At 44.8% G+C, this 11,589-nt stretch overlaps 1 protein-coding gene across 7 annotated transcripts; it reads right to left on the bottom strand.

Moving 5' to 3' along the window:
* Window positions 1-271: 271 nt before the first annotated feature.
* On the bottom strand, window positions 272-11,246 carry LOC124192917 (trafficking kinesin-binding protein milt-like). Of its 7 annotated transcripts, XM_046586492.1 has the most exons (16): window positions 11,125-11,222; window positions 9,900-10,153; window positions 9,055-9,165; window positions 8,815-8,978; window positions 8,083-8,190; window positions 6,579-6,655; window positions 5,479-5,683; window positions 5,209-5,364; window positions 4,896-5,026; window positions 4,508-4,824; window positions 4,141-4,359; window positions 3,850-4,051; window positions 2,989-3,145; window positions 2,720-2,864; window positions 2,256-2,628; window positions 272-2,186 (listed from the first exon to the last, which is right to left on the bottom strand). In XM_046586492.1, exons 6-16 carry the CDS (start codon window positions 6,627-6,629, stop codon window positions 1,830-1,832), a joined length of 2,313 nt encoding a protein of 770 aa, XP_046442448.1. In that variant the 5' UTR covers window positions 6,630-6,655; window positions 8,083-8,190; window positions 8,815-8,978; window positions 9,055-9,165; window positions 9,900-10,153; window positions 11,125-11,222; the 3' UTR covers window positions 272-1,829. The 7 variants fall into 7 exon arrangements, with proteins under 7 accessions (XP_046442448.1, XP_046442447.1, XP_046442445.1 ...); XM_046586491.1 differs by lacking the exon at window positions 8,815-8,978 and having other exon boundaries at window positions 11,125-11,246; XM_046586489.1 differs by lacking the exons at window positions 8,083-8,190; window positions 8,815-8,978.
* Window positions 11,247-11,589: the final 343 nt, after the last annotated feature.

Genomic DNA, 11,589 nt, shown 5'->3' with positions numbered 1-11,589 from the left:
TTTTTTTCTTTATTAGCATACCATTTCCCTTTTAATTTTCTCAATGAAGATGGCGGGAATGGTGTACGGGACGTCACGGAAGTTTAGGTAACGAGTCGTTCCGCTTTTAGATTTTTCTCTTAACAAAATCCGGATATTTATATACGTACCGCGCAGCTGGGCTGGAATTTTCGCTGTTGCTTTTTTACCTCTTTTTCCTTTTTTGAATTCCGCGGGCCATTAAAATTGCACCAAGGACGTGCGCACCCGCACGGGACGACTTTGAGTTTCGTTTTTAAGAAATCGCAAAAAATTTCATTGTATTTGTTGTTTAATATGGCAGGACGAATAATGGGTGGGGGAGGGATATGAGGTGTATAAAGCATAACACAAACGCATATAAGACCGGTATGTTAATAAACATGGGGAGGGGGAACGAAATGTAAAAAATATATCAACCTGTGCTCGGGTGCCGTATGTACAATGGGGATATTAATCAATCATTATTAGTTTGGGGTAAAAGGTATTTAAATTACTATTTGATAAGAATAGCAGTTTTATAGCCCCGCCCATGATTTAAATTATAGCAGCACGACGAAGCGAGATCTACAACGAAGACGCATCTGACCACACACAAAAAAAAGAATAATGGGGGGGGGGGAGAAATGAAACACGATTTCACAAGACAATAAACGTCCAAATATCAATGAAGTAGAAAATAAGCACTCGCTACAAAATATGACGAAACGACGTACTTTTTGAATTCGATGACAGGATGATTGGCAATCTCGGTTCAATTTCATTCGGCGGTGTAAAAATCAAGTTGGGGGGATAAGGGGGAGGCATGCACCCAAAAAAACGAACATAAAAGGAAAACAAAAAGAAAACTCACAGAAACATTCCTTCCGGCAGCTCGGGTGGTGTTGACACTCGACAAATTGGGAGCGCAATCCGACCGGCAGACCGGATCCATCAACTGAACCATTTGTCGTTTCTTTCTTTTTTTTTTCTTTCCATTTTTATTGAATTTTTAGTTAATTTTTGGTGAAACGTGCAGTACACGCAATGGCGTTCAATTAGACAGTTATGACGTAAACGACATGAACCGAGCACCAAAACTTGTTTTTAAGGACCTTTTTTGAGCTGCTTTTCGGGCAATTTCCAAATTGCCCCCCTTTTAAACGTCGGCCGAGACGACACCCTTACCCCGCCCAGTTCTCATGTTCTCAGCACATCTCCTTGGCTACGGTCACAGCCGAGACCCACGGATCTCCTCAAATTTCCCACAGAGTTCAACAAGGAGAAGAAAAAAAACAAAAAAGAGACAAATTTGTATACTGTTTTTTAAGTGTTGCGATTGACGTAATTTAAAAAGAAGTGAAGTGGTTATTATAATTTTGTTTCTCTCTCGCCCGAAATGGATGGCACGTCATTTGTAACCAAACACCGATATCGACGTCATTCCCCCCTCCCCCCGATATTTGATTAAACGCGGCTCTTTCACTATCGATTCTCTCTCTCACTGCCTCTTGTGCAAATAGAACACAAAATAATTATGACTAAAAAGGAAATGGTAAAGTGACCCACTACAAATACCAACAGCTCTGATTGTTGCGCATTTTTTAAATGGAACTTTTTCCTCGTTTCCCAACTCGACTCATAAAAACAAGGAGAGGTTCTCTCTCTTTCTTTCTCTACAAGACCTGAAACCCGGTTTCCTCCCCCCTTTACTCGCGATTACATGTTCCCCCGAGTGTCAAAACTTAGACATCCGGCTGTCGACTTTCGCATTTCGTCATGATTGCTGGCCGAGGGGAAAACGAAACACTTGTCGGCTCTCTCCCCGTCTGTCAAACGACTTGGAACTTGGCACGGATATCGAGGTGAGATGTTAAGCTGGAAGGAGGTGAGCCGAGATCACAAATCATGTTGAGACCGACGGATGAAGACGTTGACGATCGATGCATTGGGCTCAACTTGGGACTGGAAACGGCCTCCATGCTCGAATTTGACAAATTTCTCCTCATGGGACTGTTGGACTCTACGGTCAGTGACTCATCTATATCATCAAGATGGCCACCGTTTGCATATGTCAAATTTTCTAAGGCGACCCTCAAAGTCGTAGGAGAAACAAAGGTGGACGATTGGTTAACGTCATCCAGACCAAGTTTCTCCAACTTGTCCAACAAATGCATTTGGGAGAGCATCTGGAAAGAAATCAGAAAACGTTTAGTGATGCATTAGTCTAATCGCAACAGGATATCATCGTCAATTACCTCGAGTTCTTTTCGTGCAATGCGAGGAACTTGGGGAGGAGTGGGAGGGGGCATGGGCGTTTCCTCGCCGGTTAGGGTTCGCCTTATCATTTTGGCTCCCTCCGTGAGCAATCCCCACGTTTCGTGAAAGAATCGTGAGGATGACCCATCTGGCGACGGACAGCCCGGACTGTTGTAGGGTGTAGACAAGCCGCTCCACCCAGTGATCGAATGGCCAACTCCTCTTTCGTGTAAGGCTTCGGCTAGACTTCGCTGCGTAGAAAATGTTGAGACAGGATCTGATCGATTGCCAGTTTGCGTGGGCCCAACAGAATTGACTGAGTGATCTAGACTAGGATAATCGATCGAAGAAGTCATGTAAGCACTTGGTATCCTGGAACAGAAGATAAAAAAAAAAGGAAAACGTCAAAAAACTGCAATCATCTGTGAGTAAAGCGACATCGTGTAAGTGCCACGAAGCTTACGAAGACGTGACGTGAGTCAAACTGTTGGGATGAATCGCCGTCGTCGAATTAGTCAGCGTGTAAACAGATGCGGATGAGTTGAAACTTTTACCAGGCAACATCTCCATTTCCTCGTCTTCCTCAACGTCATAAAGACTGTACATTTCTGTTTGAAAATTGAAACAAACAAAAAAAAAAGAACACAATTATTTTTCCTCCTTCTTAATTAAGTAATAAATTTTTCAATAAATATTTTTAGGTTGGCGGCATAATTTTTTTTTTTTTCCTACCTAGTAAATCCCGTGGGTAGTTATGACCGGCCATATGTTTCGAGTCCGTTTCACGGGTGGTCACCCCGGGCCTCTCTTCCAACAGCGTGCCCAGGTGTGGAGTGGCCAAGCGGGACCAATGATGCAACGTCATCGAACCTTCCATCGGTTTAATGATCTATTACAAACAAATATAAAAGAAAAGAGAAATAAACAACAAATGAAGATAATGACACGTCATCGACCGTGAGAGGAATTCAAGCTAATCATTCAAAAATTGTGTCAGCGCACATAATCTAGGGGACGTCAAAAACATTTCCCCCTCCCCAGTGCGGAGATGGCTACCTCACGACAGATGTTGGTCTATAAAACAAAGAGTGTTCACCCGTCCGTTACCAAACAATGCATCTGGTTCAGTTTGCTTAGATTAGATCGAATGCGTCGGAGCCGTGATAAAACAACGTGATGGAAAGAGAGAGAGAGAGAGAAAAAATAGAGAAATTGTTGCGCGGGTATCGCAGTCCAGGGAAAAGTTATCGGATCGGAACAATTTCTTCCACCACCCTATCCCAATTCTCCCACTCCCTCCTTTTGTTATTTGCGTCGCACTATTTGCCATTTAGTGTTTTCTTTCCTGGTTGTGGAATGCAGAAGATAAGTACGAAAAAAAAAGAGAGAGAGATAGAGAACGAAGCGTCGTAAAAACCAACGAAATGTACGAGATGCACAGGTGGATGTAATTAGCATTCAAAAAGCCACGAGAACATCAGAACCGTGATATCAGGCACGCACGAAGGCCGAATGGATTCTCGGAATGGAATGATGTCGACTGCAATAATGTAGCATTGTCACGACTAGTTATATTATCATAATCGTCCATACCTTGAGCTTTTCTGGGTAATGAATGGAATTAAGGCTGCTGAGACCAGAACGGCTTCCCGTCGACATGATGCTGTCCGGCGTCCTCCAGCCGTGCCCATCGTGAGACGGAGCAGTGGCTGAAGTCTTGGGAGTCAGGCGACGCAGAGCGTGTGTCAAATCAACTGTTCCCGGTGTTCCTGGAACGCCCACCTTGGAAGTGGCCCTGTTGGCATAGATATCGTTTGTTCTTTGAGGTCGTCGAGAGAGAATGTAGGACATCAATCAATGGTAGTGAGCAGAGGAAATCATTACGGATAGTCTGTTTCCGACGATGCCGTCAGCTTCTTCAACACCGACTCGGCTTTCTGGAACGAAGGGCTGATTTCGGCTATCGGGGTGGAAGTGTTGACCACAAGCCGAGGTGTCTGGAGTCGAGGACCATCAGTCGTCGGTGTCGATGCCAGCGGTATGCTGGACTCCACGGCTAGTGATGCGCATCGGACTGTATCGAAAACGCGCTGGTACTGGAACCTTTGAAAGCAAAGCCAAAAGCGTTCCAGTAACAAATACAACAACAACAATAACAGGAAAAAATAAAAAAATCAAAGTAAACAAGGCCTGGCGTTTTTTCACACACGAAAGTGACGTGCCTCCCTACAGAGCATGGAAAAGGCCTTACCGAGGATAGGTTTGCGGTGTAGAAATTTCCGATGGCCAACTCTCAGAGCCGAGGGAAGAGAGCTCCAGCTCCGAGGCTAAAGAATCCGGATGGAAGTTGGAAGTTGCCCTGCTGGGTGGGGCAGATGCACCAGCCAAACCGCGAGAGGTCGGAAGACTCCGTTTGTTTTGCTCCTTCACTTGCTCCTGGGTCTCGTGGAGAAGTTCTAGGATCTCAGCGTATTTGTCTTTGTACTCTGACAGCTCCGCCACCAATTCAGTCTGGCAATCTCGAACCACGTGCAATTGCATCGTCAAGTCTTCGTTCTCCAACGTCAGCTGGGAAACCAAAAGAAAAAAGGGTTAAGACTCACCCAAGATCAATAATCATTATTAGTCGACAGTCTCACCTCACGAATTTTGTGCCGTTGGCTGACCAGCTGACCGAGCAAGCTGGTGATCTCCTCGCGATGTTTGCCCGCTTCATCGTATTTGTTGGCTAGCTCCTCATCCAGATTCTTGATGTGGTTATTGGCTTCAGCTGGCGCGTCGAAATATTCCGGTGGCGGGAACAAGAAACGAATGGAAAATGGCAACAAAGATAAAATAAACGGCCGAAGCTTAATTGTAGCTACTACCCAGCCACAGGAATGCGGCTGGCAGCGGAATCGTAAAGGCCGACGACGGCAAAGCAACAGTGATCCTGCTGACGTTTAACTGTACCTAGCTGAGCGACGACTTGGTGCAGCAGTTGTTCTTCGCGCAGTTCCGTCTCTGACGACTCGTTGGCCAGCTGGGAGGCTTCAGCCCGCAACTTACGGTTGTCATCTTCCAGCCCTTTGACTTTGCGTTGAAGTAAGTCAGTTGTAAAAGCCCGCACTGTTTGGTTTCATGAATAATAAATGATTAGTCGGCATAAATAAAGACAAAAACAAAAAAAAACAAAACAAAACAATTTGCATGAAGAACGGGAAAAGAAATGTTTATATTTACCGCCCTCCGGACTGCTGTCGTCGAAATCGTTGGAGTATATCTGCAAAAGTTCGCCCTTGAGGAGGAGATCGTGCCGTAACTGGGTGACTGTATCATGGGCACTGTGCAGTTCTCCTTCGACAGCAATCAAGCGCTCTTCTAGCGCCTTGTTCCTCGTCAAAAGTCCTTGGCCAATCCGAGCCGCCAACTCCAAATCCTTCTCCTTCTGCTCAAGCAAATCACCCATCATAACTAAGGAGTTGCCAACACTGACACCACGACCAACCGCCGAATGACATACGGGTTTTTCTGCCACTTGTACGGTTGCAGCCATTGTTTTGTGGTTAGTTGGCCTTTTTTGTTTCGATTCTTAAGGCTTTTTTTAAGACAAATAAAATTTAAAAAAAGACTCGGGAAAAAATAAAGAGGGACGTGAATTTCTAACGCTGGGAATTAAGTAGAACTCGTTTAACCACCACCCTCATATAACTCAAATGGAAGCCCATTTAAGGAAAGGAAAGAAGAAAAAAAACACGATCAGCTCGGGACCAGCTCAGAAATAAGTTTGAACAATCGGTTCGTCCTCCCAATTGTTTTCAACTTTTTTAAATATCACGCTGACGCCCGCGGGGGGAATTTGTTGTTGTCACGGGGATTTGTCAATGTAAAGAAAGAATAGTAAAAAGTAGTAAAACGAAGACCCAAATATGATTGCCAAAATAGCGTGATAACGACGGCGCCAATCGACCACACTCCCCGGGGCCAATCAAATGAAGACTACGACGCCAGGCAACAACGGGCACGATCTACTCCGCGTGACTGACGCTCTAGATGTTATTCATTTAAGTCTTGTCCGCTCTTCTCTATACTCTTAATTAGCCCCCTCTCCCAAGGCAGAGGTCAACGAAGAGGAGCCGACTTTTTCCGTCTAGGCAATTTGATGACTTCATCTCAATGCCCCTCCCGACTTATTTTTTTCCCCCGTTCATACCGGTATACAAGGTTGATCGCCGATACCGCACACGTTATTTCCCAATTTGTCGGTGTCTAGAAATGACTTGAATGAAGCTATCTGTGGAATACAAACGAAGAAACGAAAGAAAACTTTTTTTGTTTTTTACCTCTTCGAGTAGGCGCGTGACCGCTTCGACGTCATTGTACGTCTTCGTCATTTGGCTGACACGCTCGCCGCATAGCACTGTGTGGATCAATCAACAAGAAAGAGAGAGAGAGTTAATTACATAAACACAGAGGAGTAGGTGGGTGATAAAACGAACACGTGAACACTGAGCAAGTTGCGAAATCGATGATAAATCCAGGAGAAAACAAAGCGAGAACATGACCCACATAAATTCCGGATTGAACCCGACGACACGAAATGCAGCAGCAACAACAACAACTTTGGAAAAACAACAACAACCCACCTCGACTGTGCACGTCGGCGATGAGCGAGTCCAATGCGTCGTCGGCGTGGATGACGTACATCGCTCCGCCGACCCGACTGCAAGACCATCGACAAACGATGGAGACTCGCGACGACCGGAGGCCGGCCGCCAAATTCAAAACAAGAAACGCGGGGACAGTCGAAGCCCCTTTGAAAGCGAGCTCGATGGAAGCGATCTCGGGACGTACTGGGCCGCTCGCGCTACGCGCCGCACGGCCAGTCGGCAGTATCGGCACGCAATTAGTTCCGCCAAAGCGGCCATTGTTTTTCTTATTCTTCTTCTTACCAATTTTCCCCATTTCTCTGAGTCTCTTTTCTTCGTCTCTCTCCTTTTTCTACCTCTTCCCTTTTGGCTTAGTATAAAAAACAACCGAGACAACGACGGCAACAACAACAAAAACCACTGGCTCTCTTTCGTGAAGGAGGTTTCCCTTCACGAGAAAACGGGAGGCAAGAAATCACACAATCAGATTGATCGACCGAAAAGTCCAGGACCCAGAGAAAACCACCGACTGCTTCGTTTCTGTCTCGGCACGTGAATCCATCCAGTCCGTCATCCCAACAGCAACAGAAACGTCTTGCGAGTACGTACACGCTCACAAGGTTATTTCTCCGCCCTCCTCTTGGAAGGCTCTTTGTGTCTTTGGACCAAGGAGACGCTTGGGAACCATTTCCAGGAGAAATGTTGTTCTTCTTCTTCTTTCCTCTTTGCCCTCTGCCTTTCACCACCCCAATCCCTCCCTCATTTTCTCGATTTGATAGGGGAGGTGCGAAGGGGGGAGAGAGAATGTCTTGGTGAAGACGTGACTTCCACCCTACTCGTTTTACCTGGGACCATTCACCTGGATTCTCTTTCACCTTCCGGCATCAAAATCAGTTTTGAATGCCAAAGACTCTCACCTGTCCAGCGAGGGGCCTACGTGACCACATACACGTTCATCGCCTTGATATGCTCATGTAAATAGCTTTGTTGTTTTCTGTTACTAACGACAAACCGGTTATCTCTAATCAGTTTGGGTTGCGCAGTGCACCCCCTACTATCACTTAAAGTGACACGACGCAGTAGGAATCTATTAACGGGCAAATATCGCAGCAAGAACTCAAAAAAGTAAACAACAACATCAACAACACAGAACGAAAAAAAAAAACAACCTAATAAAAGTTGGCCATTATTTACTCACGAAAATAATTCAACGTTTCCTTGGTTTGCTCGGGCGTGAGGAGATCTTCAGTTGGTGCAGGAATCCTTTGCGAAGGCGGAGGAATGTACCAGCTCTGACTTTGGTAACCTGTCGGACACACACACACAACAGACGCGGACACGATTAAAGCGCAATCGTGATTCACTCGGCGTTGGCTATTCTGCCCACTCGTACTAGCAAAAACATCAGCGTCACAAACAAAAGAAGCGTGTGGCACATAAAAGTGATCAAACCAACCCCATTACCCAGCATCAAAAACACCTTCAAGCCTTAAAAAAAAATTAACTAGACATGAAAATCGGTCATTCCTCCTTTAGGGGTTAAACACAAAGCGCCGCTTTCGAATCACGAAAAGGCACGGGAAAAGATGAAAACACACGGGCTGTTTTGAAAGTTGTTCGTGAGACTTTATGCCATTTGAAAAGCTCATAATGGATTACCGAGATGAGAGAGAACTATAAGAGGATCAGGTTTCGCGTGGGAAAAAAATGAAACTTAAAATCGATGAAAAGGCGCGCATGAAATCGAATTCCGCCTCCAAAGTCAACAAATCCCACCATGAGAAAAATGTCAAAGGCTTTTTTTTCTTTTTTTTTTAAATTACACGCCGTAATTGTCACAAATGTGTTGTTGTTCTTTTGTTTAGTATCGCAACCAGGTTATGACAGTTCAGTGTGCTCTTTAAATTGAAGCATGCCAAACAGATGGGACCTTATTTCTTTTCCTTATTTTTCCTCCTCCATTTTTTTTTAAAGGACTATCGATTCCGCTGATGCAAGTCAATTAGGGCGTGCCGGATTGCTGACCGCCAATCGACATGGACATAACGGTAGGTTGACTGGACAAGGCCTTTTCTAATTTTGCAGGCGTAAAAACTAAAAAAAAAGCAGTCGTGGAAATGTAACAAACTAAACAGAAAACTAGCGAGGTGGACGAGTTTTCTTTTTTTACCAGTTAAAGCAGCGGCCGAGTCACCACGCAGCGTGTACAGAGGGATTTTCTCTTCGACTGGGCTGATGGTTTTTTCGACCTCGGGTCGCGCGTAGGCCGAACTAAGCAGATCTAAAGAAAGAGGGAAACAACATCAAACGGTGGGAGTGAATGGGGAGGTGTCAAAAACTGCGGCTAGAACACGAATGATTGGGTGAAGCCAAAGAATTCCAAGCCAAATGACTGTTGATTTTATTTTGAGTAGAAAAAGAAACTCGACCGACGCCTGCGCGAACTAAAGTTTCGAGAACTCTGGAGCCAAGAAAAGCCCCCCCTCGAAAAATAAATGAAATACAAATTCTTAAGAGTCGGTGCCAACTGTGAAGACTGAAGCCAGAAATCGTCAACCGCAACAAACTCTAGAGCCTCGTCATCCCCTCGAAATTGCGCCGTAGAAAGCGCGCAACGACAATTTCATTTCGCAGGTCAACAAGGCAGCCGTTTCTAGGAGTTTTCTCTCACATTCGCACATCTCCCACGTGCATCTACCTCCCATTATTTTGAGTTACTGAATGTACGTCATCAACGTACAATCGGTTATTATTGTTAATGCTCCGGCGTGCCGCAGAATATCGTTACAGCTTCACGACGGTTCCACTTTCGTTTCACCGCGTGAGTGAAAGGCTTCCAGGAGTTTAGGGGAATTATAGAAAGCTCCACGCGATCTTGTACAATTATCTAACCCACATGTAGTACTGTTCGGAAATGGACCGGGAGTTTGGTTTGGGGCTGGCGCGCTGGAACGAAAGAGCGTGGGGGTGGTGGGGGGAGGGCTTTCAAGGGAGCGTTGCATTTACAAAACTTACCGGTCTTGAACGTATCCAACGTGCTTGTTCGATCGACGACCTCGTCTCCAGTACGACCGCTCACCGGCGCACGAAGAGGCAATATGGCGGGCCGTCCCGAAATTCTTGCAACACTGCTGCCCGTCTCTGCCCGAGGGGCGGACGCCAGTTTGTTGGCTCACAACACCCGGGTACTGAGTGTTCCCGGATGAAAGCAGCAGCGCGGTCGAATTCGGGAGCTTCCGCCTTTGCCTTTCGTTCAATCGTTTTTTGATCTAATGTCAAAAAAGAAAAAGAAAAAGAAAAAAAAAAGAGGAAAAATCGAATTAATTCATGGCGGATGTCGGGGTAGAAAAAAAAAACCAGGCTTCAAAGAAACGTTCGATACATCGTGCGACGAGAAAGTAACAGCTTTTTTTTTTCAACATAAATTGTTGCCGCAGCTGGTGCCTCATGGCGACTTTCCATGTGGTTAAAATTATCCTCGTGACGTTGCGGGAGTAAACTGCCCGTTGACTGTTTCCAGTCACGTGACGAGAATTTTCGTACCCATTTACACTTGCGCGCACAGCTATTTTTAAAAAGGAAGTGAATCGAACCTATCATTGCCAGAGGGACTGGCGGATGCATTATCCATTTAAATTACTGCAAAAAGGGTGTGGTCGAAAAGACGTTCGTTCACGAGGTGGTTACTGGTATAACCTACACTATACATGCCAAGGTCTCTGGCACATGAAAGTTGAAAGAGATTGCTACACGTATTGCAAGCCAGCTATATGGTACAAATGGATCAATAACTACCAATGCTTAGGAATACCGGGGGAAACCAGCTAAAGCCTGCATGTCCATCCAGGTGTGCAGCACCTGCGTGTAGGAATGCTACCAAAGGAATTTGAGATAATGGCAATACCTAAGCTTGCTGTTTTTATGTTTAGCAATACTCACAAGTGCAAACTTTTTACTGTTTTCGAACCAGACCGAAAACCCACCTAGGCAAACAGACTCAAGGCAAGCAATAGAATACCAAAGACTATGTAACAATCGTAAGTAGATAACTATAGTTAACTATAAGATGGACCGGAAATTGAGAAATTTGCCCTAACTTTCGATTAAATTCGGGAAAAACCCAACGGTTTTCCAGATGATAACACTCAGTTTAATCATCTGGAACAACCTTTTAACCATTTGCGAACAAACAAGTTACAACAAGATAAGCAAACATCTAACAACTAATAATTGTGTTTACCTTTTATTTTCGTCAATATTATGTTATTGATACCTTTACGTTAACTTTAAACAATGTCTTTTCTGGTTCTTCAACTACAGCCACAACTTCAACAGTCAATCCTAAAAAAACTTTGAGCGTCGTCTGCTCAAGCAAATCTTTTTTCGCCAGCAAATAACGCCATCTAGCGCTAGAAAATATACATTTAAATCACTCACCGAATTTAAGCAATTTCAACGTCACAAGAAAAACACAAATGTAATTTTCCCGTGTGAAGCAAACGAAAATCCCATCCTTGGAAATAATTGTCCTTGGAAATAATAATTGTTCTCTCATCTCAATTTATCTATCAGCTTCGAACTACAAATCCGATATCGTCCGTTACCTAACTCTTATATTTCATTCTTCGAAGTAGCTTGGTCTGGTCCGAGTTCCAGATCAAATTCTCATCATCTTGAAACAGCATTTACTTCTGCCCAATCAATT

Source organism: Daphnia pulex, chromosome 4 (genome assembly GCF_021134715.1).
Source record: "Daphnia pulex isolate KAP4 chromosome 4, ASM2113471v1".
NCBI classification, from domain to species: domain Eukaryota; kingdom Metazoa; phylum Arthropoda; class Branchiopoda; order Diplostraca; family Daphniidae; genus Daphnia; species Daphnia pulex.
Note: the sequence above shows the minus strand (reverse complement) of the source record. Positions and strands in the feature narration are given on the sequence as shown.